This window comes from Charadrius vociferus, unplaced genomic scaffold (assembly GCF_000708025.1).
Source record: "Charadrius vociferus isolate BGI_N301 unplaced genomic scaffold, ASM70802v2 scaffold477, whole genome shotgun sequence".
Taxonomy (NCBI): Eukaryota; Metazoa; Chordata; class Aves; order Charadriiformes; family Charadriidae; genus Charadrius; species Charadrius vociferus.
In genome coordinates this window covers 3,030,481-3,058,075 of record NW_009649449.1, presented here as the reverse complement: position 1 = coordinate 3,058,075, position 27,595 = coordinate 3,030,481, and the positions used below count along the sequence as shown (strand labels likewise).

Below are 27,595 nucleotides of genomic sequence, written 5' to 3'. Positions count from 1 at the left end.
GTCACTTAGCATTACTGCCAATTAACAGCATTGCTTGCAGAGGCAGAACCAGGCCACTACATGAGTTTGCTGTGTATGACTACCACAGCACACCTGAATTTCTCCATGACACTGACAGGACATAGCATAATCTCCATGTCTTTTCCCAGCCCTGTGGAATTCATTCCTGATGAGGTGTGATTCTTCCTCGGAGTAAGTCAGTCCCGAGCTTATGTAGCAGCAGGAAACTCCAAAGTGGGAAGCGTGAATCCCTCCTCCTGTCCACCACCAGTCCCTCTGATCTTTACTCATCTGGGACTTCTGACTTCTTTCCCAGTCATCACAAGCAATCAATTAATTACTTCTCTTTGCTGTTGTCATTGCAGGGCGACCATTGATGAAGTGGAAACAGATGTGGTGGAGATAGAGGCGAAGCTTGACAAGGTAAGATGGGGCGGCTTAGCGCGTTGGTTTGAAGAGGGACTGATGAATTCTTGCTTAGGAGTGTGGCCCCACCAGTCTCCTCTAAAAAGTGAGCCCACCTCAGGCTGTCAGGAAACTGGTGTGCAATACACTGGGCTTGTCAACAGGAACATGTCTCCCTCTGCTGACAGGTACCTGTCAGGGCTCCTTTGTGACTGCCAAAGGAGTTAGGACAAGAGGTCCAGACTTGGGCTCCTGAAGCTGAATGATGGCTGGTCTTGTTCTGGTCCTGGATCTCAGGGGACTGACACTGCTTCTCCCGCTGTGGCAAGTTATTTCGGTGCTGTCCGTTTCCCCACCCCGCCAGTTTGCTTGTGATATGGAGCTGCGTGGGGCAGGAGCCGTTACATGCCCACATGGTAGGGGCAGCACTGCCTTGGCTCAAGGGCGTAAGGAGACACTTGCAGGTAAACATTAGGAAAAACTTCTACGCTAAAAGGGTTATCAAAGAGTGGAACAGGCTGCCCAGGGAAGTGGTTGGATCGCCATCCTTGGGTGTATTTAAAAGCCGTGTAGATAAGGTGCTCAGGGACATGGTTTAGAAGTGGGCCCGGTAGCGTTAATAACGGTTGGACTTGATGATCTTAAAGGTCTTTTCCAGCCATAACAATTCTATGATTTTATGAAACACGGGGCCAGGTTGAGACCAATGGTGGTGGTAGCTGTCTGATGTTCAGCCAGGCTATGTGCCACAGCTGTAATTGAACACTGGAAATATCCTCTCAGGAACCAGTTTGGCCGTTTTGCATTTATTCTGGTGATTCTTGACATCCAGTTGGTAGTTTGGATCTAAGTCAGAGGTTTTATGATGGAAGGCAGCTTTTCCACCCCCACTCCTGATGTCTGAGACATCAGCCAAGTTGTTTCTTAATGAGAACAGAGAGAAATGAAGAAGAGGAGCCAGAAGAGCTGTTGGCTTTTTATCTGTGAGATTTCCCAAAGCTAGCAAGGAATAAAACTCCTGCGTCTGGTGGAGAAACAGGCTTTGTTGAAGTCACAAGCCTTAGGCAGAGCTGTGTCCTATAAAACCTATTTACTACTCAAGCTGCTTGAAACGGTTGTCTGCACGAGCTGACTGGTCTCACTGGTGAGAGCTGCAAAGGGATTCAGGTTGTCTGTTTTCCTCTATGGAAGAGGGTAAGGCTCTAAAGACAGAGCGCGGGGGCAAAATTTGGTCTGATTCTAGCCCTGCTGCTGTCAGTGCCCCTGTATTTAGACAACCTGGTGTGCCAGGGGCAATGCTGGAGCGAGGAGGGTGGCCTGGAAGTACAGTCCCTGTCAGCAACACGCTTATCAGCCTGGGTCCAGGGCGAGTGAGGCTGGAGTGTGCATCTCAAGTTCAAATTTGTTTCTCTGAGGGTAACTTTGGACAAGATTCAATCAATCACCCCCGTTCCTAATAAATCAGCCTTGGATGTCGCAGCTCCTCTGCTGTGTACCGGCTGGGTGGATGCCCAGGGCAGCCGTTCTCCGGCTTGGTGTAAGTGTTGTTTGGTGGTACCCAAATAGCTGGCGTGACTAGTTCTTTAAGAGCAGCGAGCTGGCAAGGACTGACTCTGCTTCTCTGCCTTTTACTGTGCCTCTGAGCACCGAGTTTATAAGTGATTAGCCTTTTAACACCCGTTTAAAGTGGAGGTAAAGGGCAATGGGAATGATTCATCCAAGGGAACACCAGAGATTTTGGCTGTTTCAAAGAGATTTCCTTCATTCTGTCCTGTGCTCCATCTGCAAAGCCGTCGTTGCTCCCCTCGGGAGGGTGCTTGTGCTGAATGACCTTCAGCTACCAGTAACACAGCCTTGGCCACGAGTGTTTGCACAGAGGTATGCTAGAAACCGCCACGTTGCAGAATAGGCTGGATTTCCTTTCCAGAGGATCTGTCCAAACTCCGAGTGTGCGTCTGGGCTCCAGATGTGACAGGAACTGCATCTGTTTGCTTTTCTTCTCTGGGCTTGGATGGGATAGTACAAGTCTGCTGGCGTCCAGTGCTGTTCTGTCAAATTGCGTGGACAGGAAAGGACGTGAGTGTGAAAGAGTGAAGACTGTATATACTACGTATACACAGATATACCACGTGCGACTATATATATATATTTATCCATTCAGATATATTTTTTACAGAACTGCAGATAGAGGCAAGCAAGCTTGTTCTGCAATGCACAGGTATAGATTAGACCCCAGAGCCTTGTGGCTGCGTAAATAGAACAAGCACCGAGCCCCAAAACAGCACACCGTGCTTCGGGGGGGCTTTGGCATCAAGCCGAACTTGCGAGCTGCTCGTTCCCAGCCTGTAGGTGAGGCTGGTTGGCAGGGATGGATTTCTAAAGCCATTTTTCATTAGTAAGATTAATATCCCTAAAAATCTTGTGGATTTTGAGAACGGAAAACTTCAGTTCCAAGTGTTGTTCCTTAGCAGCAGCTAAAGTTTTTCACTTAGTTAAAAAGCTTAGAACAGTGATGATTTAAAAGCAAACAAGCAAACATTTTTAAAATTGTGCTCAATGGCCAGCCATTACTGTCGCAAATCTCGTGGAACTTTGGTTTATGGATTTATCTTGTTTAACGTAACCTTTTACAAGAAGCTTTGGCTGCAAGGAGATAGGCTAATGGCCAGGAATTCTGGCTAAGCAAATGCTCCAGTCTTTACAGGCAGTTCCAGGCACGCTAAGGCAGTTCGCTGCGGCGAGGAAGTCAGGAATGTTCCCTGCGGCTGTTAAATTATCAAAAGTTAATAAGGGCTGTCTGGAGGTGTATACCTGTACTGCAGCAAACTAATTCCAAGTTGAGGAAGCCGCCCCGTTTTTCTGCAAGTTCCAGGTAACTTCACCGGTACCTTCACTCTAACAAGGCTGGTGATGAGGACTGGAGCGTGTGTAGCTTGCTTAGAGTTGTTCACGTTTCTCCGAACAAAGCTCCTTCCAGGTCCATCAGAAAGACTGCACTAAGTCCCAGGCAGTCCAGAGGTACTTGCTGTAGTCCCTCACCGTGCACCAGCAAAGTTTCCTTGGGCTGCAGAATCGTGGGAATTGATTCATAGTTATCTACAATGTCGATGGTTTAACCTGCATGTGAGGGAACACACATGTGCACTGGCTGCACACAGCAGACGTGTCCTAAGTGGTCCTGGTGGGTTGGTTTCAGGAAAACATGATAGAAAACCATCAGGCTGCTGGACACCAGGTCCCCTTCGTTCCAAGGTAACAGCAAGACAAGTCTCCACAGGCGTACGGAACAGCCAGCTGGGCTCAGAGACTCGACAGTCCCAAAAAGCAGCGTACTCCCAGCAGGGAGGTTCCACCCAGCGCCGGGGAGTCTCACCTCTGCCCAGTCAGTGTGGGTGAGCGGGTTCCTTTCACCGCAGTCCTGATGCCTCAGGATAGAACGAACAACAGAAACCCACCAGAAAAAATGTGCTGCCCTGATTCGTCCGTCCTCAGGGCACAGCCTGGAACTGTTACTCTTAAGTGACGAGTGAAATGCTGACAGCAGGACATACCCCGGGAAGTGCGACTTGCGTCCCTGTCTGTGCCACGTGCAGTGAGGGTTGCTGGTGTACCCACACCAGGAGGGTGAATGGCATCTTGTTCTAAAGGTCCGGGGCTGTGGTGTGGGTGCAGATCGAAACCAGCCTGGTTGTAGTTGTGTTTGACGTGCGCTCACACCTCTCTCCTTGTGCAGCTGGTGAAGCTATGCAGTGGGATGATCGAAGCGGGCAAAGCCTACATCACCACCAACAAGCACTTTGTCAGCGGTGTCCGGGACTTGTCGCAGCAGTGCAAGAAGGATGAAATGATTTCGGTAAGTCATCCTGTGGGATGGAGCATGGGACACACTGAGGGGTGGGGAGGGTTAAGCTTCCTCATGCTGTGTATGGACCATCTGTCCAAGACCCTTGTGCTGTTTAAGTAGCCATTTAGTATGAGATTTTATTTGTGGAGGAATGTAGAGATCATCTGATAAGGGAGTGCTAAAAGATCAGAGTGAGATTCATCGTTTGCAGGGAGGACTGGACTTTCAGCCTGGAGAAGAGAAGGCTCTGGGGAGACCTTAGAGCCCCTTCCAGTGCCTAAAGGGGCTCCAGGAGAGCTGGGGAGGGACTTTTTACAAGGGCATGGAGTGATAGGACGAGGGGGAATGGCTTCAAACTGGAAGAGGGGAGATTTAGATGAGATATCAGGAAGAAATGTTTCCCTGTGCGGGTGGTGAGCCCCTGGGGCAGGTTGCCCCGAGAAGCTGTGGCTGCCCCATCCCTGGAGGTGTTCAAGGCCAGGTTGGACGGGGCTTGGAGCAACCTGGGCTGGTGAGGGGGGGAACTGGATGATCTTTAAGGTCTCTTCCAACCTAAAGCATTCTATGATTCTATGACTTTTAAGAAGCCAGGGTGATGGCAAGGTTGTTGGAATCTAGGTCAGTAAGCATCAGTTACTTAGGGAACATGGGTAACCAGCGTACAGAAGCGACAACTGACATGTTGATTTCAGCACTAAACTGGGAAGGACGGGGAGCCTGTGGCTTCAGTGTCAGGCATTCTTGAAACACCTTCTCGCCAAATGGCAGAGTGGCTCTTCAGTGGCTTCACGAGAGTCTCTCCCAGCAGGGGTTGAACCCCTGGGGATGAAGGACAGCTGCTTCTATTCACTGCCAGTTCTTTTTACCTTTTTTTTGCAGGAGTGCCTCGACAAATTTGGAGACAGTCTGCAGGAAATGATTAACTATCACATGGTAAGATGCCGCTTCCTCTTGTCTTTTTGTGTGATAATGGCAATCTCTTTCTGGAGGCGCTGATTAATGGTCTGCTGTGTTTGGCTTACTGGGCACTGCACAAAGGTGGGATTTATGAAGGAAGCAGTCCCTGCACGCTGCGTGGCCAAGAGAGCAGCAAAGGGATGGGAGATACTGTTGCCTCTCGCAAAGATATTGAATTGGATGAGCTGTGAGTCTATGTTTTCACAACGATCGGTCCTGATGCATCGTGTACACTAGGAAATGGAATTTCCACAGGCTTGCAGAGAAGGTAGCACTTAGTGAAAAGGTATGTACGGTTGCATGGGTGCCTTTTGGTTCATCGCAGATCAGAGACGTACAACAAATATGTAGAAGGGTGAGGTTAGAGACCCCTTCGTCAAAGGAAGAGGAGAGCTCACAAAGGTCCCGCGCTGCAGATGCTTTGTTCTTCTGTTTGGATAGCACAGGATTTTGTAGTGAGGACAGACAGGGTCCAGAGGGGCTCTCACAACTCAGGATTCTGACTGTTACCCGCTTGCACGTATGACCTTGTTGCTGCAGATTTGGAATACGCTGTGAAGGTGGGCATTCAGATTTGCGACATTAGGACACCAGGAAGGCTGTGAATTGATCAAACCGAAAGGACTTCATTGTTCAGTTGGTGCCGGGAGCGCTCAGTGAGGCATGTGCAGCTCTGTGTTTAGGGATAACACAGGACATATTAATTCTACACTGAGATGAAAGGAGAGAAATGCCCAGACAGCGGCTGTTCTCCTCAGCTTGCTGTCTCTCACTAACAGAGCCCAAGGAGTTAGAATCTGCCCTTTCTCCATCTCAGACATCCAGCCATGGCACCTGTAAACCTCATAGAAGAGGAAGGTGCTTCATGCGTGGTGGCTCCATGCCAGATGCACAATTTTAAGCCTGTAACTCAGTAGGGGCTTAAAGCACAAGTGCTTTAAAGCAAGGGAAGCTTCAGGGTGTCAGCACTGGACTGACCCACTTTTATACCACGATGCCCCTGTCAAAGTACATTAGGCACAATGTTTGCTTTTGGGCTGCAAGTTAACCACGTGCAGCTGGAGAAGAAGCTGCATCAAGTCTAATTATTTCATGAAGGAGCTGGGAAGATTGTTCCCTAGTTAAAAAAAAAGGGCAGGGAAAACAGGTAGTGCACAAGCAGCTCTCCTAGGACAGTCAGTATTTGGGATCAGTCAAAAAGCTGTACAGAAATGTTCGTGGTGGGGAGAGAGTGAATAGACCAGTGTGAGCATCAGAGAAAAGTTGTGTTTGTGTCAAAGCAGAGACAGTCAAACCCTGATTTTCTGATGCTGCTTGAATTCCCTTTTGAAAACATAAGGCCTTTCTGCCAAGAAAATAAAGCCCTGAGAAACTACCCCTTCGTTCCATGGATCACATCACAGCTGCAGTGCTCGGGGCTGGGCTGAGGAGTGCGTGCAGCCCAGCCGTGAGGAAGCGGTCCCGGCCAGAAACCTCTAGATGCAGAATGCTGTCTGCAAGCGCTGCTACGCCAGCTGTGCTGCTTCCCCCGGACCCCTGCTCTCTGCCAAAAGTGCCACTTCTGGGATTGCTCTTGCCTCAGCCAACTAATACGCAGAAGGACCCTTCCCAGAGCTGTCAAATCCCCGGCTGATGCGGGATGACCGTTCCCATGCACCCCAGCCTGTTCGGCGGGGGCGACCCCCCCGCTACATGTGACTCAGGGGTTGTGAAAGGCGGTATTTCCCTACCACCAGCTGCCGTGCACAAGGGGAAACGTGCTTCGATCCTCCCGCCCGCCGGCCTTTGGGGAGCACCCTCCTCCCTTGGTGCAGAGCGGTGTGGGTCCCTCTCCAGGAAATGGCTTTGGAATGACGGCTGCATCTCCGGCCCTCTCTGACGGCTGTTCCGTTAGCTGAGTTATTTTTAGGGCATTCTGCTGTCTCTCCTTCGTGTGTGTGTGTGTGTGTATCTTGGCTCATCCATGTCTAGGATCTCAGCTATGAAACAGTTGTCAGTGCTTACTCTAGGAATGTGGCCAGGACAGTATGTACAACTGGAACAAGTTAAAAAGAAGGGCAAATATCCCCCAAAAATCGGTTGGAAAAGCTTGTTCTGTAATTTTACTGCTAGAGCATGGGGCCCAGCGATGTCCTGGTCCTAGTTCAGCAAAATCCAAGCGTAAAACTCACTTGAATGTAGAAGATGAACACACTGAGCTCCAGAGCATTCCCACCTTCCTTTTAATGCACAAGGAGGAAAAAACATGGACGCAGCCTTAGAGAACAGATGCCAAAGAGAGAGTTGAGTTCGTAAGAGCTAGACTCAGTGTCCCCTGCCTTTTTCTGTGCTCTTAGCCACATGCATTTGGGCTCATAACTTACTCGTGTCAAAGCACGCATAGAAGTTAGAAACCTCAATATCTTTATGCATCTGGACTATTGTACAGTTATGTCTCAGCTTCCATATCTGCAAAAAGCATTTCAAGTGCTTTCCTGTCTCTGAGGGGCTGTTGAGAGGACACAGAGACTAACGACTAGCAGAAGCTCTGCTAATTCGTGCCAGGTACATACCAGGATTGTCAGAAAGGTGAATCAACATCTCACGTGTTGGAATTTTTGCCCAAACTGTAGAAAGGGATGAAACCAAGGAAGGGTAGACAGGCAGAGGGAAAAGAGGACAGGTTTAATACTGAGTTTCAAGGAGCTGGGATTCAAATTCTGTTCAGCCACGCAGACGTCTAGGAGATTACACTGATATAACTGGAAATAGTGTTGGACCCTTGGCTGCTAATGAAGTTTGAGTAAGAGGTACTGTGAGAGCAGCAGTGCTCCGTGGGGAGCAGCGTCTGTGGAGGATTTCACCCACAGTCAACACGCTACTTCGCAAACAGCGCAGGGAGCAGTTCTGCATCATCCCTTCCCCATTCGGATCTGTGGTTCTTGCTTTGGCTTGGTGGGAGAAAGCAAAGCAACCAAACTAAAGCGGTTTGACCTTTGCAGAGCCACGTGCAGCAGTGTAGAAAGCACCTTCTGGGTTAGTTCCCAGTTAGGTGACTGGCTTCCCTCAGGGGTCTAAGCGGTTTCATGTCCTCTTCCAGCCAGCCGTGCCGCAGAGAGAGGCAGTCCTGCCACCTCTCCTGCCTTCTCTCTGTTTTTAACTTTTTCCATCACCGTTGTCATCTCTCCCTGGTGCTGGCACAGCGGGTCGCACAGCTGCAGAGGGCACTGGTCTGTGTCCAAACTAGCCAGGGTTTTAGCTAGTTAAAGCCATTTCACAACACAACCACCCAAAGACAGCAAACTCTGACTGCAGGGCTAGCTTGTGCTGGCTGGAAGGGTTCATGAAGCTGCCCTGAACTGTACTCTGGAGGTGACTGCCTCTCCCCATTAAGTATTTAAGAAGTTTGGGCTCCTGGCTTTGGCTGGTGATGTTGACTGCCTGATGTGACTTGCTTGGGCAGCTGTTTTACTGGGGATGGCTTTGTAGGGGAGACAGGAAAGGTTAGATAGCTCAGAAAAACTGATGTGGGTAATGGTGATTGAGTAAGAGGTCAAGGAACTAATGTCTCCACCTGGCTGTGTTTGATTTGACTGGTGAGCTGCAGAATCATAGAGTGGTTAGAGTTGGAAGGGACCTTGAAGATCATCTAGTTCCAACCCCCTGCCCTGGGCAGGGACACCATGGCAGTGCCCTAGCAGCCTCAGAGGATGTGTTCCTGTAACATGCCAACTGCTTAGCTGGGAGGCTGATTTCGGTTGCTGCCCTTCCAACGTCTTGGGCAGTTGGCTTCCTAGGATGTTCTGTTCAGAAACGTATGCTGAGTGGCTTGAAGGCGAGCTTCCTAGTGATGTTACAATGCTGACCTCTTGAGGCATCACTGCAGCTGCAGATGTTGGGCGCAGCATCAGCAGAAAAGCCAAAGGTCCTGCTGGCTGCCATGTCACCTCGGAGTCCGGTTCAAGGCAGGAGGCTGTGCAGTATTTCTCATGGTGGCTGTACTGTATCTGGATGAATATTGTGTTTCCTTTGGGGGACTGTCATTTCCCTCTCCCAAAAATCATGGCATTGTGTAGGCGCGCTGAATTCCTCTACTCGTCTTTTCTAACAGCAATTCAGAGGTCTGATTCTCAGCTGTACTAATGCTACATTAGATACTTCAGGGATAAGGATCCCCTGCGTCAGGCATCCTAGACCCAAAATTTCAGTTCATGCAGGAGGAAAATGATGAGGAATGACCGTGACTCCTCCCCGTGCTCCAAAAGCAAAATGCCCCATCTTTCCCTGTTGACTGTAGGAGTCCTGCAGTTGTCAGTTGCGCTAAGAATTTAAAAGCATCAGCTATTATCTCCAGTACTTGTAAAAGTCCAGTGTTTAGGGTAATTGGCTCTTTACCAAACACAAGCAGGGCAGAGGTGCAGGGTCTCAGAGGTATTTGGTTCTCTGAGTACCTCTGGACTCCGTCAAACTCAGGCACTCGGACACCTTTGTGGTGTTCATTGCACTTCCTACCCCCGAGCAAAAATGAAATCTTACTCCTGAAAAATTCCTTGTCCCTGAGAGCCCGAGGGAGCGAGGAGTCTTCCCCTCACCGTGTGAACACTTCAATATCCCAGAGCACTTCCCTCCAGGAAATGTTACGGTCTGTCCCGGTGTTTGCACCGTTGGGTCCTGTCGCTCCCTTGCCCTCCAGCAGCCTTTGCCCCAACGCCGCCTGAGCTGACGGTCTGCGGAGACTCCCCTGCCCGGTGGTGGGCAAGTGCAGGATGGGGCACGGCTGAGCCGCCTGAAGGATGCTGCATCACGTCGCCTCGCCAGGCGAGCTTCCACGCGTTGGTTAGAGGTACATGATCCGTGACAGGGAACAAGTTTCCAGCTACCTCTGTGAGAGCTCTGAGCAGCGGGTGGCAGACAGGGATGCCGGCGCCGCACGGCAGCCTTCCTGCGCAGCTCACCAGGGTGAAACGTTTCCTTTCACGTGAGCCTGAGTGGCGTGAACTGGAATTTTGCTCGAGGGCCTGAAGTCTCCCCTGTGATCCCTCCTCCTCCCAACATACCACACTGCAGTGAATAAATTTTGACTGCGGCTTGCCAAGCTCTTCTGGACTGGAAACGCTCCTTGCTTCTCTGCAGGCAGATTCTGCGCTCTCAGCTCCAAAACCCGCGTGAGTGTTTGCTTGCCTCCTCCCTTCCTCCTCATCGCCCTCCCTAAAACATGAAACGGGTTGAAAGGCGTAGCAATCTCCCATCATATGTGAGAAAACAACCTTTCCCTCTTTTTACAGAATCTGGTGAATGTAATTAAAGTACACGAGTGTAATGAGGTTTCCTCACAGCTATAGGTGCATAAGTTCCCTGTGCTGCTTTTAGGTGCAGTTCTTTCCAGCGCAGTCACGTACCCCATGAACACCGGTGAAGGCAGGTAATCCTCTCCATCGACTTTTAAAGCAGACACACTGGCTGCGCTCCATGCCAGCCTCGTGGTGCTGACTACCTGTCTGGGTTAAGAGATGTACAATTTACAGATAGCTCAAAGCTGTCAGCATCCACTTCCAAGGAATTAGGGAAGGGGAGGCTCCAGGTTATACAAGGGCAAGAGGCAGGGAGTGTGGGGATGCAACAATCCCTGGCTCAGTCAAAGAATGGGAGGCAGTTTTCCCACCAGCCTATTGCCCTACACATGTCTTGGAAGGAAATACCAGGATCTGCAGCACAACCTTGTCACCTTTACACATCGAGGCTCTTTCCCATGCAGTTCCCCCTCTCTATGTGATCAGAAAGATAAGAGAAGTGAAACGATGCAAGTGAAAGTGCTGTTTTGGTAGGATTACTCTGGCTGAGTCCCTTAAGTGCATCTTCAGCAGCACTGTGGTTGTGGAGTGCACCAGGTATTTTCCAGCTGAGAAGATGTAACATGAACATTGCCCTCATCACTACTACTCCAGACAGCGCTGCGTTGAGCTTCATTAAGCCCTAAGCTTTCCTGTCTGCCACAAATCACTGCAGCTACGTCACAGGAATCCTCCAGCAGGAGCAGCGGCAGCTTGCAGGGGAGATTTCGCTGTGTGGAGCGAGCCAGGAAGCCTTTCCCGCTGACAAGAAGAAAAGCCACCCAAGCTGTGATGAGTCAGTGAGGCAGATGGCAGATGTCATGGGCGGAGGGTAGTGGTGGAGTTCAGGGGGAAGGAAGAAGGAAGGGAAAGTGGAGAGTGCTTCCAAGCTGCCTGTTCTCCACAGGGTTGGGTGGACCACCTGCATTTTCTGACAGCGGTTGGGAAGGGTCCAGGTGCACCAAGCTACCGCAGTGAGGGATATCATCTGTGGATGCAGAATTACCGTCTGATGGGGGAGATGCTTTCCGTTTTCTCATGGCTTCACGGGTTTCGCCATTGTGTCCCAGTGCAATGACATTACACCGGTCCAAAAGACTTGAGTGAGCTGCTGCCCTTGAAGTTTGATACCAGTCCAGCAGTTAACATGAGCTCGGTGCTGCATTCTGGGTTTCAGAAAGACTACATTTTTGGCGGTTTCTGGAATACCTTAGGATGTCTGCTTTCTAGTTAGGGGAGAGAAGCAGCTTCAGTTATCTGTAAGGGGCAGGAACAAATGTCCTTTGGCCTAAGCACAAACTGGAGCTCTTGAGCTTCTTGTGAGAGATTCATTTCTAGCTTGGTGCAGAAGTTAGGCTTAGGCTGTGTTGGCATCCGACATGCGTAATAGGAGTAGTGTTATTGGCTTGTTTTCCAGAGCACAAATCTTCAAGTGAGCTGTATTACAAAGGCATCGCAGATGGAATGCTGTTCATGGGTGGCATTTATCTGGTAGGCCGTCGCTCAAGAGATGTAGGGCCAAATCATATTGCCAGACAGGAATAAAAGTCTTTTAAGCATCCTCTGCCAAACAAAAAGTACTTGCATTCTGACTGGCCCTCCTGCCCCCTTAGGTTACCATATTCAGCTGCTAGAAGCTGCGATGAAAGAGAAGTAAGCTGTAGGAATATGAAAACAGGGAAAAATGTACAGTTTGCTGTCATTGTTGAGTTTTATTTTGTTATTTTAACAGCTGCAGTGGTATTTACTTGCTTTTTCCAAAGCTCTGTTGGGCACACCCTGTCCTCAGCTTGGATAGACGTGCCATGGAACAAGAAAGCACCCAGGTCATGGAAAACCTCTTTGCAATTCTGCAGCAGGACAGGGAGTTGCAGAGAAGAGGAGGAGGTGGAGAGGGCAGGACAGACTGCCAAAGGCACGGTGGTCCTCACAGTGCCGTGTTTGAGAAGGGGTTTATTGGCAGAATGGGCCATCTTTGGGGAGCGAGGTGTCTCCCCAGCAGATGCTCAGAGATAACCCACAGAATCCCATCAAGGCAGCCCCATAGCTGACCGGCCAGTCCCACCATAGCTGCCTCTCTCTCTCAGAGACACGCTGCCGTGCCCCGGATTTGGGAGACTGCTGACGGGACAGGATTCCCGAGACTGGATAAAAGGATCAGGCTCTGATTCCCAGGCCACCAGACAACCGACCCTCATTTAAATGCAACATAAGCCGGTCCCCAGACTGCTTCTGGGGATGTCGGTGGGAACGAAGCCTCCAGACTGGCCATGAGGGAGATAAGCACAGAGATGTGACTCATCCAGCTCATGGCTGGGACGGTTACTTGGCGGAGCTGGAGAAGGCAGAGCTGCCTTCGTCCATATGTCAGGCAGCTGCAGAGGAAGCTCCACACCCTCCATCTCATCAGCTGGGACCAGTTGTTGCAGGAGAACGGCTGATTTGCTTCATGATCTCCAGCTATGGCTCTCAGTGCACTAGTAGACCTTAATGGCCCCAACCAGCTTCACCTGGGGTCTCTACCCACACCCTCCACCCGTGGGCCCAGGTACGCCATTTAAGCTCCACCTGGGGCCTTTAGTCTTGGTTTGAGCTGTGCTGTAGGGGTGCAGGTCTCCAGCTCCACTGCAGCCATACCCAGCTATGGACACTGGCGATCCCAACTTACAGACTGATTTTTCTAGCTTGGTGGTGGACCTGCCTTGTCACCATGGATCTGCCTGCCAGTCTCTGGGCTTGACTCTGATACGTGGACCAACTTCCCAGCTTGGCCTTGGACCTGCCGCATCACCACAAACTTACCTGATGATCTGGGCTCTTGGTTGAATGTGGCCACCGTGTCTGGACCTGCCCTGCTTTCTTGGTGTGGAGCCTTGGCTGGTGAGGCCCATGCCCTGCCAGCTGCCTTATCCCCCCTCACCTCCTGGCCTGATGACCCTTGCTGCTCCTTGACAAATTCCCGCCAGAAATGCCATTGCCTACCTTTAATCTCTACTCAAGTGCTCTTCCCGTGTGTGGCTGTGGTGTCCTGCTTCTGAATTTCATGCATGTAAGTGCTGAGAGAAGCAGCCTGCAGCCAAGCGATTGCACTTCTCTTTACCTTCTGCTTTGCTCTGGAGCCAGGTGGGATCTCCTTGTGTAAGCTCTGTGGGGAGTCATATGTGAGTGCTGTGGCAGTGGCATCCCTTTGGATTGCTGATGTCTTCTAGCTTGACTTTTGGGCTTGCAGTTCCAGGAATAACATCCTGGGCCGTGCTTCATTTCTTGGGGCCATGAAATTCCTAAGTCCCCTGTCAAACATAGGTTTGGATTTATCCTGTTTCCTCAGAAGCCCATGCTGGGAAAGTGAAATGTAGGATCTAGGCTTTTGCTGCTGTTGGGCGAGAGCTGTGTTAACTCCCTTCTCTCATGCTGACCCTCCTCAGGCGCAGATGTGTGTGAGTCACAGGCTGGACCTCTCATCTCTTGGTGGAAGCTAAGAGAGAGGGTGGGGTGATATTTGGTCTGGAAAATCTTAAAACAAATGATTTGTTCCAAGTATGTCTGGGAAAGGAGAAAAAGCCAAGGGATGATTTTATATTTGAAACTCTAGCTCTTAAAACTCTATTTATTTTGCGTTGAAAATTGAATGGAGGACCCACTTGAAAATATTCCCCTGGTGATCTTGCCTGGCAAAACTAATGAAGAAGCAATAACAGTAACGCTGGTATCGTAAGATGCCTCTCAGCAGAGGTGCTGGCAGGAAAGGCATATCCATTACCTGGCGTCCCCTCGCACGTGGGGATTTGTGAGGCAATCCCTGCCCCAGACTCACACCGCAGGAATCGGTGCAGACTGGAAGGAAGGGCACCGTTGTGGTGGTGTGGGGCTGAGGGCATGAAGGAGAGAGGGAGAGGAGTACTGACAGAGCAGGAGACGGAGATATGTCTATGGCCTCTCTTCCTCGTTTGTGCAGTTTTTCTGTTCTGGTATGGATATGTTTAAGTTAAAATTCCACATAGAGATGTCCCTGTGCCACAGGTATAGGAATGCTGCTGACGTGATCACCACGAGCTCAATTCTCCCTCAGTAAAGTGCTTCAGTAAGGAGCCATTTTAAGAGCTCTGATTTTTAGACCTGGACTTAATCCTTAGTTAATTCTTCTTCCTAGGCAGCCTGAGAATGAGCCTGTGCTGTGGCAGGAGAAGAGCATCGCACATAGGGCTGGAAGCGCCCCATGGGGAAAGTGCCTTCTCGTTACAGGCGGAGGAGTCCTTCTGGAAATGCTTCGCTGTTCACAGCATCTGTCCTTTTTCCAGCCAGATGCTGGTGTGCAGAGCCTTGCTGACCACCACAGAAGGGCAAGGGCAGTGTCCTACCTCCAGGGTGATGTGCCTGGCCTGGGACCTCACTTAGTTTGTCCTGTCTACCGAGTGATCGGCAGATTTTTGCTTGCTTGCTGCTTTCAACGCAGTGCCCAGAGCACCAGGTAGGATCTGACTTTGCCAGGCAGGAGGGGTATGGTGGATGTAGGTGCTCCACACGAGCACTGCCCAGCGTGGTATCTACTTGTCGTCACGCAACAGGGAGCAGTCTGTGTTTCTGTGAAGCCCTTCAATCCCACCGGTTCCCATCCATATTGTAGCTTTGTGTAGCCCAGATTGGCTATTTACCAAGCCGAGGGAGCCCCGTTCCTTAGTGGTTTGATTTTCATGTACCCTGGAATCCATTCTTCCCTGGAATGTCCCAGGGTACTTCTCTGCAGTCCTGAGCATGGCATAATAGTGTCCCTTCCTTTCCCTCATCCTAAGCAAACGTGTCATCCTGGCGGAAACCAATGATGGAAACTTTCCAGATGTAGGTGCAGGTGGGAACCAGATGGCTTTCTCGCTGCTTGCCTCTCCCCGCATGGTATTGCGAGTGGAGGGAAGCGTTGTCAGTGCCCAGAAGTCACTTGGGGAAGCTGCTCCACGGGAAATGTTGCAGGCCAATACCTCTTGGAGTGCTGTTGGAGAGAGCAAATGGATGTCAAGAGCAGTAAATAATTTACATTGGTAAAAACACAAAGCTGGGTGGTCTCGAGGTTTTCTTTCTTTCCCCCTTGCTTTGCATCTGTTCATATTTAGAAGCCGTTTGTGGCTGTTTATACACAGCTAGTCCTGGCATGTTTCTTGCTTTGTCCTTGGCTGCAGCAATACACATAATGAATGTGTTGGAGGCTCTGCAGCCACCGCTGCTGCTTCTACGCAGAGTGCTTTGCATTCTCTTTGGAGTAGTACACCTGTGTAGCGTCAAAAGCATGACTTGCTTATCTCCTGGTGGGAGATGTTAGGTAGGGAGAACTATCTGTATGAGCCTGTTGGCACTGGAAGGAAGGGTGAGGAATGAACCGGAGTGGTTTTGCTAGTAGATTGCTACGGGGCATGAGAAGGTTAAAGCTTGTGACCACCTCGGCGTGTGTGTCACGTCAGATCTCTGCGGTGCCTGCCAAGATTCGAGTGTTGTGGAGAGAGTGCTGCTCAGGCCGGGAGTGCGGATGGTGCTCCAGTGGAGGGAGGTGTCTTTAGTTTTGTAGCTTGCTATCCTCTGTTTTTAACTGGTGATCAATTAAGCCTTCCCCAAGTAAAGTCTGTTTTGCCTGTGATGGTAACTAGTGAGTGATCTCCCTGTACTTATCTCAACCCGTGAGCTTTTTCCTCTTGCTGAGGAGGGGGAGCGAGGGAATGGCTTGGTGGACGCCTGGCAGCCAGACAGGGCTAACCCACCACCTCCTTGTAAAGACCCGCTGCTTCAGGCAACGCCAGCTCTTTCCCACTGTAACTGGTCTAATGGAAGATGACTGTTCCTGCCTCTTGGAAAAAGCCAGGAGACCCAGAGGTGCTCACCGCTGCTGGGTCTTACCTGAACTGTGTAGTGCAGCAGAGAAGGTGACAGGAAAGGAGAGATGGTGAGTGGGGTGTCAAGGGAAGCTGGCCAAAAAACTCCCACTGGAAATGCAAGCTTGCCACAAAGAGGAGGGGGGGGGGGAAAAAAAGCAAACTAGAAAAAGCCATTTGGTTTAATCCGAAGGACTTTGCACAGTCTGCTTGCTGAGAGAAGGTGTCTTGACAAAGTCCTGTGTTAGCCCCACGCTCTGTGGGCTCCCCTGAGAGGGCTTTGGTCAATCCAGGAGAGAAAGCAAGGTCAGGTGCTGGGTTGGGAAACGCTGCTCCTGGTGACTGCATCTGCAGGAAGACAGACACAGTTACCATTGTGTGCTCCAGGACCTCTTTGGGTTAAACTGGCTGCTCAGGACACAGTGTTAAATTGGAGCAAATGAGCCAGAGTCGCTCAGCCCAACCAGCTGTAGTGATGCCAGACCCCAGCACTGTGATGTTTCAGGGTATCATTAAGTTTTGGGCCCGTGCCCAGGCCTTGTGTTCCTGATGGTGGAATGACGTGGGGTCCCTGTCCATTCTTTGTGGGCCACTCTTGCTGGCTGCAGCCTGGCCAGTGGCTTTTGTCTGTAACCCGGGGGTGATGTGCGCGTCCCACTGCAGTCGCTATGTGGTCTGGGAGCCTCTGCTCGTCTGGTCCTAATTAGCCAACTTGCTGCATCATCCTGATGCATGTCTGAAATATGGAGTTATTTGTAACTGCGCCCGTCGGAGATGGGTGGGAGGGAGCTGAGCACCACTGTTGGCATCTGTCAGAGGGCAGGGGGAGAACAACTCGTAAAGGAAGATGGCAAGGGCTGGAGATGAGATGGGCAGAGGGTGTAGAGTAATAGGCTTGGGACCTTTTTTTTTGTGTGTGTGAGGGACAGGCAGGAGAGTAAAACTTGTAGGAACTAAGTCTGTATACCGTATGCTTGAACCTCTCACCCATGTTCATCAGTGTGTGGCTGGTGATGATGTACCTTCACCGATTGTTCTGTCTCCTTCCCGAAGTGGTATAGTGTTGAGTGGACAGTGCCCTCCTCTGGCAAAATGAGAAATTCAAGGCTTGGGAGAGTTCAAAATGGGGACTCGGAAGGTAAATGGTGCTTCAAACACCCCCCTTAGGAAAGTCTGTTGGTGGCATAGGTCTCTAGGATGTTTGGAGCCCTGGCATAGGTTGCAGAACCTGCAGTGCAACAATTCTGCTCTTGTAAGGGAGTGCTGCAGCTACAGAAAAAGGTTATTATCCATTATGACAGCCATCAAGTAATGGACAGCCCTAAGTCCTGGAGTAATGCTGAGTCCCTCACACTGAAGCTCCTGGAGAGCGTTCATGGATTTTCTGAATCCTCAATGTTTCCATGTTGCACAAATATCTGATACTTTTTCCTTTCTTTTCTTTCAGATCCTGTTTGACCAGGCTCAGAGGTCAGTCCGGCAGCAGCTGCACAATTTTGTGAAAGAGTGAGTACTTATCTTATTAGTTGGGTTTTCAATTTCTTGAACTTCCATTGCACCTGTCCTGTGTGCACTGGAAATGGAACCTCAACCTCAGCACAACTACTGAAGCTTGGAGCAGGAGAGATGGTGAAGGGCAGAGGAAAGGATCTGGTTTGTGTGACGGCTGTTGCTGTCATCTTTGGTTGCTCTGTTGTCAGCCAAGTGTGGTCATCCCAGTCCCAGCTCATAGTTAAAGCTGGACGTGAGGCATCAGAGCATCATCCCGAAGTCTGGTAAAGTTTGTCTGCAGAGCTCATCTTTTCTGCTTCTCACTGATCCTCTATGTCAAACACACCCCAGAGTTGAGATCCCTGCAGAGCAGTGCCAACTCTACATCTTACGTTACCTTACGTTCGATGCAGGGTTTCCTTAATGGTTTTAACCAGTGCATGCTTGCAGAAGGGAGGAACTCTGCTGCCAAATGACCTGGGGGTCCACCAGAATCACTGTGTTCTTCACTCCCCACACAACTTGCTTAGTCCCTCAAAACGACAGCAGCCCTGCTCTTCGGCAGTAACCTGAGCATCCCTCTGGAAGGTGACAAACAGGAAGACCTTTCTTTGCGTGGAGGGAGCTGCTAATCATCACTGTGCCTTCAGCTTGGAGTTCGACCGCGGGTTCGGAGTTCTCTGCTAATGAAAAGCAAGTTTACAACGCCCTGGTGTGAGCGATGCAGAATATTGCTGTCCCTGCCATTGCTGCACTAACCTTTCCCCGGGGCGGTACCTGGTGCGGCGCGGCATCCCGGGGATCCCACCGCAGCTGAATATAGGTCAGAGAGGCAACTGGGGCCTTTTGGCTAAGCAGGAGCTGGTTGCCATGGGAACTGGTAATTGACTGTGAATCCCTCAGCAGCTGTGTGGTTTGATGGAGGGAGGGGGTCCCTCTGACCACCCCCCTCCTCTTCCTCATCCCCGTCTTCTTGCCTGGTATTCACCCTACCTCCGTGCGCTCTCTAATCATTTCTCTGATGAGCTCAGATTAAATCTGCTTAAGCCTGGCAGCGGGAAGGGGGAATTTCACCTTCCCTTTGGGTCCGTCATCCTTTCAGCATCTTTGCAACTTATTCTTTTTTGCAGTTATACTGCTCGAGCTCTGCGCTTGCAGGACCTGGTGCTTTGATCTTTGCACGGCTCCTGCCCTTGGTTGGAAGATAATGTCTATACTTGGGACCATTTTGGATAATCCACCCAGGGCCAGTCTGCAACTCCCTGGCTGAGGATAGGAACCGTGCCCTTGCCTGATTCATATGTACCTGGGAGGGCAATATTTGCCCCCTAACCTGCCCTCCCTGTCCCCGAGCCCTGAAGGTCTTTTGCCTGCTTCATTTACATGGTACGCACAGGAGAGGTCAGCTTGCCCAGCCCATGCTGTCAGTAGCCAAATGCTCTGTGACAGCCGTAGCATGTAACCAAGCCACAGACCATACTGAGTAGGAAGGTTTTATTAGACAAGTCTTGAGGTTGCAGTCGCGCTGCTGCAGCCTGGCTTAGAGCTAGCTGAGAATTTCCAAGAGTGTCATGTGCCTCCCAACTTCTGCTCCCTTCCGCTGGGGATATGCTCAGATGAAGAAACCATTCTCTCCAGCGCTGGATCAAAAGCTATGTAAAATCCCCACAGCCCTTCGCTACGAGTGACCCAAAAATGCAAAAAGTGACCCCGTTCTTTTCCTGTGAATGGAGCTAGATGGCCATGTAACTCGGCAGCATTGAGGGCAACGCAAAAAGCAACAATCACCAGAACAGTAGTCAAATCACCTCTATTTTAATTTATCCTTGCTGTACCTGCCCATGGTAGACTGTCTTGGCCAGAGGCGGATCCATACATAACTATATGCAACTTCAAACAGTTTGCCACAGGGCAGAGGTCAGCATTTACTGTCTGTCATGTTCAACTGAGGCTCTTCGTCTTCCCTAGGGCAAAGAATAAGTGGATGCTACTTATTTACTAGCAGTTTTTAACTACTTTAAGTTACAACAATTTATAATGGAGGTAAACAGAGCTCCCCTGGACAGAAAATAAGTGTGTGTTACAGCTGCTGTAAATCAGTGTTGCGGCTTTCAACTCCTGAGGAACCAGGGCCACTTGTAAAAGCTGATCTTCAGGAATGGCTGTCCTCAGTTCTTTGTGGACATGCAACTCAAATCAAGTCCTGCCTGAATGGTACCTGCTATTTAATTAAAAAAACAACCAACCAAACTCAAAAAACCCTGCCTGTTGCTACGCCTTTATAGCCTCGCCTCTGCCCCTGCAAAGCAGACCCCTGATCCCCTGTGAGGTCTCTGGGCATAAATAAAACTTTGCAAGTTCATATTGCGGATTGTGTATTTCTGAATTCAAAAGTTAATAAATGTGCCTATTATAAAAGAGGAAAAGAATAGTCAAATGTCTGGATTTTACAGTCAGACAAGACAGAACCAGCTAGAGGTGCACACGAACAGCCTGGTTGCTCTAGTTGAATGCCATGTCTGGAATTTGAAATGTAGCTAGTTTTACTCTTTTCACAAAGTGAAATATGAAGCGAGTGTTTTCACAGGTAGGTTCTGAAATGTTCTGCTCACCACTTATTCTGAGGGCCATTATGGACTATCTTTAGGGCTGGATGCTATCTGCCCTGGCTTTCTGGATGCTGTCCTTGGAGAATTTCCTTTAGGCTTTGAAGGCAGCATGTAAGGTCTGATATCTTTCCTTGCCAACTGTCTCTAAAGCAAAACTGCCTGGTGTTAATCTGGAGTCAGTCTGGCTGGACATGGTAGAGCTTGGTGGGGTCACTTAGGATCCCAGTGGCATCTGGGGCACGATTTCTGAGTGATCATAGCAGACCTTGTTGCACCTCTTCCTGCTCTGCTGGTGTCAGCCATATTCTGACTGCTTTGTAATGATGATTCTCACCATCTCATCTTCTTTGGGTTCCAGTGACGTCCGGAAATTCAAGGAAACCAAGAAGCAGTTTGACAAGGTGCGAGAGGACATGGAGATTTCGCTGGTGAAGAACGCCCAGGCTCCTCGACACAAGCCCCACGAAGTGGAGGAGGCAACAGGCACCTTGACCATAACCAGAAAGTGTTTCCGACATCTGGCCCTAGACTACGTGTTGCAGGTTGGTGTCTGTGCCCCCAGCTCTGACTGGATTTCCCACTGCAGAACAAGACACCACAGGCAAATTCCTAAATAACCTACTGCAGGGAATGGAGAAGTTGAGGGATGAGAGAGGGCAAGTAAGGTCTTACCACTGGGTTCAGAAGGGTGCTGGATTACTAATCCATTGGACATTTTGCCCTCTGCCCCCTGAGGCAGGGAGTCCTTAGGACTGGTGTGTGATGGAGCGTGAAACCACCAAGGTTTGCTCTAGTTCCAGGCACTGGTGTAGTTGTACCACTGTGAACCCACGGGTGGCTTAGCAAAGCCCTGTGCTGCAGTAGGTGCCAGGGTTCTTTGAGCTGTCTTTTGGTACAATCCAGCCTGCCTTTGTGAAAGAGCAGGCTGTGGTGGGATGAGAGGACCTTCACTGGTGGGGGCTGTGAGTTCTGTAGCTGATTATCTTCTTGAAATAGTCACAGGATGTTGGTACAGGTGGTGTGAGAGAGGGGAGGCTCTTCCCCAAATCCTTAGCTGCTTTGATCTTTATAACTCTCCGTAGAGTCTGGCAAAACAGTGTCATGAAACTACTGAAAGTGAGGGACCCAACACAATGCTATCAGGTGTTCTCTGTAAGTCATTGTCTGCTCCTACGTGTAGAACGTGTCCTTAAGGGCAAATGTCTGGATCTGTGTGCACATGTACACATCCGTGTGTGCGTACTTGTGTTCATGCCTGAAACTCCAGATGGATGTGTGTGCATGCAAAAACGTGCATCTGGATGGCTGTGTGTATGTATGTGTGTGTGCACAGTGCGTACCTGCGTACGTGGAAAATTCCAATTGAATATAAGGCAGAATTTTCCATGGTGGAATCAGCTGTGGAGGGCACTGTATTGGCAGAGAAGTCCCAGTTGGTCCTCGTGCCAATAGTAGATGCAGAAAATCTTCCAACCAGCATCTTCTGCTTTCTCTCCAGTCTCCAGAGAGACAGACCCTGTTTTGTGGATCTGTTGCACCTTTCGCATCTCTGAAGCCCCCAACATAGGAAAGACATGGACCAGAGGAGGGCCACAAAGATGATCAGAGGACTGGAGCACCTCTGCTCCTGGAGAAGAGAAGGCTCCGGGGAGACCTTAGAGCCCCTTTCAGTCCCTAAAGGGGCTACAGGAGAGCTGGGGAGGGACTTTTTACAAGGGCATGGAGTGATAGGACGAGGGGGAATGGCTTCAAACTGGAAGAAGGGAGATTTAGATGAGATATCAGGAAGAAATGTTTCCCTGTGCGGGTGGGGAGCCCCTGGGGCAGGTTGCCCCGAGAAGCTGTGGCTGCCCCATCCCTGGAGGTGTTCAAGGCCAGGTTGGACAGGGCTTGGAGCAACCTGGGCTGGTGGGAGGTCCCTTCCAACCTAAGCCATCCTATGATTCTGTGATTCCCGTCTTGCAGAACTCATCTTCGTTGTCTTTGACTTTGTCAACAGGCCTGAAATTGACATGGTCAAACTTGAAGGATTACTCACGCACCTTGAAGAGGGCCAAAAGGACCAGGACCAGTAAAGCACAGTTCAGGGCAAGACTTTTTGCTGTAATGTAGCACGTTTCCATTATTATAGTGGTGGGTTTATGGTCATAAATGGCCAGGAGGAGTTACTGCTGTGGAGTGAAACTGTCTGTTGGTATAAAGCAGGTTGCTAGTTCCAGTCTGGTTTTGGTTTATTGGGTTTTTTGTCTTTTTTTTTTTTTAAACCTAGTATGCTGGGTGTGGAAAGGAGAGATCTAGGAGGCTGGGGGACATCCCTGAACTACTTTGTCTCCCCTCCTGTGTTGCTGGAGCTGCTGACCAGATTGCCTAGCGCAGAATCAGGACGCGGGCGGTGGTGGTGGCGGTGTGCCTCACAGACCCTCTTCCGAGCAGGACTGTGATGGGCGCCAGCAAAATGCCCTTTGGTAACTTTTACCTACTTTTAGGTTCAGTTACTGCGAGCTTAGTGCTTCTCAGCAAACTGATGCTGCATTTATAAATGAGTTGTTAACACACTGGAACCGATTGTCTGTTGTGGTAACACATTATTCATGACCCCGACAGCTGAAGCCCCACTGAAACCTTCTGCTACGTTTGACAGTTTCTTCAGTGCTAATTGCCACACTTATAAGACTTCTCAGTGTAGCTCGTGGGGTCTGTGGGCAAGCGATTACCTAAGGATGTGCTATTCATTTTCTGCTTTTGAAATTATATTCTCCTGGGTCAGTTCTCAGACTCTTACATTTTTTTTTTTTATTATTTTTAAATCTCAAGGATATTTTTTGCTTCCAGATCCTTGGCCCAGTATCAGAGAAACATACTGGGTTTCACAGAGTTTGCCTTTTTCCCCACTTAAAGGAGATTTGCAATACTTTTATCTTCGTTTCCAAGAGATGCTGATGGTTGTAGTCTCACTGGTAGAGTGATGAACATTAGAAACGGAAACTACCTTTCTTGTCCTTCCTGCATAGCACATAGTCCCAGGTTATTCCAATCTTCCTGTTCTTCCTTTCAGGGTGAAGATTGCTGTTGACTCCAAAACATGCTGTTACTGTACAGTTGTGTGGAGTAGGGGTTAGCACTCGTTTTTCTAGTGGCGTAGGACAAAACTGGAGAGAGAGAGACAGAATCAGGGTATAGAACCTTGCTGCATTGTGTCCAAGATTTTACGGTAGGGATTTCAGGTGGGACTTTCCTAATCAAAGATGCAGGCAGTGGACTGTGAGGTGTCAAAGATGAGCTTCTACCATCACTTTGCTAAACACCTGCTGGAGGGCTCTCATGTAAATGCTCCAAACTGGTTCTTTTGCAGTAGCAGGGTGCATTTCCAAAGCAACGCTGTCTTGCTGTTGCAAGAGGTACTGCGGTTCTTCCCTGGCCGGGGAAGAGGGGTAAGCCTGAATGTGTGGGAACGCCTCTTCTCCCACCCCAGGAGGCCAAGCACGTCAGGGCTGGCACAGGAAACCCTGAACTGCTGCTGCTTCTGTGTGGAAGAGATGTGACGGTCTCTGGGGCAGTCAGCCATGTGCTTTTCTCCAAGAAAAATGAGTGTGCAAAGGGTGCACACACTGAGAACGTAAGCCCCCAACACATACCACAATTTCTGGGCTAGCTTCACTGTGATTACTGAAAAAAACCCCATAAAAACTACACTAATACCTCTCAGCCTGCTAAGAGAAATCAAAGCAATGACCTGATAGATTAAACATCTCCTTTGTGTGATGCCAGTTTGCACTGTGGGGTTTGTTGTCAGCCTGTGTACAGACATACGCCTAGCGGTGACTTCAGTCAGTAGCAGCTCAGGTCAGAAAATGCATCTATGCTGTTTCCCTTTTTATTCCACATGGAACTCGCCAGAACTGGCTTTTCAGAAACTCACTTTCTGCAACTATCCTTGAATAGTTTGTGATTTGCTGCTAGTGGTACTGCAGCAAGTTGTTCATACTTGGATCTCCATGCCAAACTGCTTAATGCTGCTCACGCTCTTATCTTCATTCCTTCGCAGATCAACGTCCTGCAGGCCAAGAAGAAGTTTGAAATACTGGATGCGGTAAGGGCTCTCTGTGTTTTGTGTGGCTGCTCTCAGTGACTCAATGAAAGGCAGCCCTCTCCATTTCAGGTTGCATGGGTCGACATACCGACTCCTCGGTCTGCCCTGGAGATACTGTCTGGGACTGCTCTGGGGGCTGCAGGTATGCTAACAAGAGGGGGAGAATGAAGGACCAGCAAGATACTCCCCAGCCCAGAACCGGAGGGGACTTTCAGGGGTGAAGGACACTGCTTTTACTGCTTTGTGCTCACAACAGGGGTTACCTGATAGTGCAGAAGGATTTGTGAGAGAAAAAAAGAAGAGGGAGAGGCATCTCCTGTATAGATCGCTTTGGGAAGCGAAAAAGTTAGACAATGAAGAGACTTATTTGTGGGTAATAAGGGATACGGACTCTTCACATTTGCTTTGTCCCAGAGCATGTTCTCATCTTGCTATTGTTTCCCTCTCCAGATGCTGTCCTTCATGCATGCCCAGTACACCTTCTTCCAGCAGGGCTACAGTCTTCTCCATGAACTGGATCCCTACATGAAGAAACTAGCCACAGAGGTGAGGGGGCAGGGAATGTGGTTGACTCGGTCTGCCTGTTCTTACCCATTCACCCTGAAAGGACATCCTCTTTCCTATTCAGCTACTGTACTTGGTGATCAGGGAGCGGTCAGAGCATCATGCTTGTTGGATGCTGGATTAGTCATGCTGCACTGCGGGGTGACAGCCAAGAGCTATGGGTACTTTCAGTGCACACCCAAACACAGCCCTTTCCCCCCACTTCGGGGACTTACGATGTTAGGTAGGGCTGCTGTAAGCCCAGAGCAGCAAAGCAGAGATGGGACAGCGGCTCATAAACCTCTTTCCTAACTTTTATGCCCGGTGTTCTCCTCCCTGCCTTTAGCTGGACCAGCTGGTGATCGATTCTGCAGTGGAGAAGAGGGAGATGGAGCACAAGCATGCGCTGATACAGCAGAGGGTGAGTCCCGGGGGCGGCAGCTTGGTGCAAGCAGCACTTCTCTCCATCAGAGCAGTTGTCTGGATCACAGAGTGGCAACTGCCATCTGATGAGGGGCGTTGCTGGGTTAGTCCTTCACAGCCTGGAGCAGTAGCGGCAGAAGTTGTTGAGATGAGAGTCATAACCTTGTGGATGCTGGGAGGTCCAGCTAGTAGGTAAGCCTGATCGAATGCAGGGCCTTCAGCTGCTGACATATCTGAGTACACAAGGGAGAGGGACACGAGGAGGACCCCACGGCTCAGGGCACCTGGCTTGTCTTCCCGGGTCTGCCAGTGACCCGCTCTGCCTCTGAGCACACCTTCCTTCTGTGCTCTGTCTCCCTCTTTGCTACTGAGGATGTGGGAAGATTTAAAGGTTCGTGTTCTGTAAATGGCTCTGAGACAGAGGAGGGGATGTAGTTGTTTATAATTGCCTCTGAAAGCAGTTTGACTGCCTTGCAGAGCTGCTTTCAGGGAGACGTTAGAGCACTTTTCTCGCACCCTTTTTTAACTACTTTTCTCCCCCAGTCTCTCATCCTTCCTCTGCCTGAGCAAGTTAGCTTTTGGCTGGCAAGCCCTGTGGTCTCCAACTACTGCAGTATTAGCACATCCCGTCTGACACTCGTCCCTGCCTCGCGCTGCTCTGCCCCGCAGTGAGGCAGCAGCGTGGCAGCACGCCTGAGTGCTCAGCCCAACCGGATGGCCAGAGTCCCTGTTAAATCGTCAGGAGATGAATGAGTGGGTGCACTCCTTTGGTACTGATAGACAGGGCCTTTTCTTCATTCACAGGGAGCTCACACTGTCCTGAAGTGATGTTAATGGGTCGAGAGGGCAGGTCTCTGCGCTGCCATTGAGAGAGGAGTGTGCTGCAGTGAGTTTCTTTCACGCAAGTCTGCTCCAAACTGCAATTCACATGATTCTTGCCATCTCTGTGACATGAGATGGCTGCAGCCTTGAGCAGCATAACTTTGGGAAGGTCCACGGGGACCCAAGCAATGGAGCTGCTGTGGCTGAGCAAGCTGCTGGTTTCAGCTGAGCTATGACAACCATGATGTGTGTGTGCTCTCACCTGCTGTAACTGGGAGTAACCACCATGAACTGGCAAGATAATAGGATTTATTATCAAACAAGCCTGAGCCTTCAGTAGGGAGGCATCTTTGGTTAACGTGGGCTCTGATTTTCCAGATCATTCATCTGGGAATGATTCCAAATCTGAGGCTTGTAGAAACATCAACTAATGATTGGTTGTTTTTTTTTTTTTCCCCTTTCCCTTCTCCTCTTCATGGATTGCTGACCTGCCCCTGCAGACCCTCCTGCAGGTGAGTACCCACATGTATTTCTTTTTTTTGGCATCTTCATTGCTCAGAATTAGCACTTTGCTCTGGATGTTTATGAAGTCCTGCCTTTGAAAGCAAAACAAGGAAACGGTGCCACAGCATTGGTGCTGTAACCTGAACACTGGCGATGTAATTTTAAAGCCCAGTTTCAAGTGAGTTTGATTTCATCCTCAAAGCTGTTTTCAGTCCTTTGCTATAATAAGATTTCCATTCCCTCTGCTCTGTATGGTGGTTGGTCTTGACTCGGAGTTCAGTATTGCGGTGGCAATACTGGTCCTCGCTGCAGGTTCGGTGCTTAGGAACCTTTGAAGGCCACGGGTGTGGTGGGAGGTGAATTGGCCGCACAGGCTCATAATGGAGGGTGTTGGTGGACTTTCAACACACACATACACACACACACTCACACTCTGGGCACAGTGAGAGGGGATTTCAGAGAGCCCTGGGAAATAGCTGTTCATCAACCAAGCCCTGAGTAGGAGTCGCTAAGGAGACCAGATCTGGCAGGCACTTGTGTGGATCAATACTGCTCAACAGCAGGAATCTAAGTGGCTCTTGTTTTCTTTCTAATGCTCGCTCTCAAAAATGTCATAACCCATGAAATGGAAACGTAACCAGATTTGAAAGCTAATGACAGGCATTCCCTGTGAATCGGCCTGTGCATATGCTCCCTCTGGTTAAGTGTTCCGAGGGAGGGGTAAATCCATTTGTGAACTCTCG

General features: G+C 49.9%; 1 protein-coding gene across 1 annotated transcript in view; it reads left to right on the top strand.

The window, feature by feature from the left end:
• Positions 1 to 371: 371 nt before the first annotated feature.
• ACAP3 (ArfGAP with coiled-coil, ankyrin repeat and PH domains 3) overlaps positions 372 to 27,595 on the top strand; it is a 46,708-nt gene continuing 19,484 nt past the window's right edge. Inside the window, exons 1-9 of the mRNA XM_009889583.1 lie at positions 372 to 423; positions 4,139 to 4,258; positions 5,129 to 5,182; positions 17,818 to 17,876; positions 20,829 to 21,012; positions 24,516 to 24,560; positions 25,011 to 25,106; positions 25,450 to 25,524; positions 26,849 to 26,860. Coding sequence (XP_009887885.1) covers positions 4,160 to 4,258; positions 5,129 to 5,182; positions 17,818 to 17,876; positions 20,829 to 21,012; positions 24,516 to 24,560; positions 25,011 to 25,106; positions 25,450 to 25,524; positions 26,849 to 26,860 — 624 coding nt within the window. The 5' untranslated portion in view covers positions 372 to 423; positions 4,139 to 4,159. The remainder of the gene's footprint in view (positions 424 to 4,138; positions 4,259 to 5,128; positions 5,183 to 17,817; positions 17,877 to 20,828; positions 21,013 to 24,515; positions 24,561 to 25,010; positions 25,107 to 25,449; positions 25,525 to 26,848; positions 26,861 to 27,595) is intronic.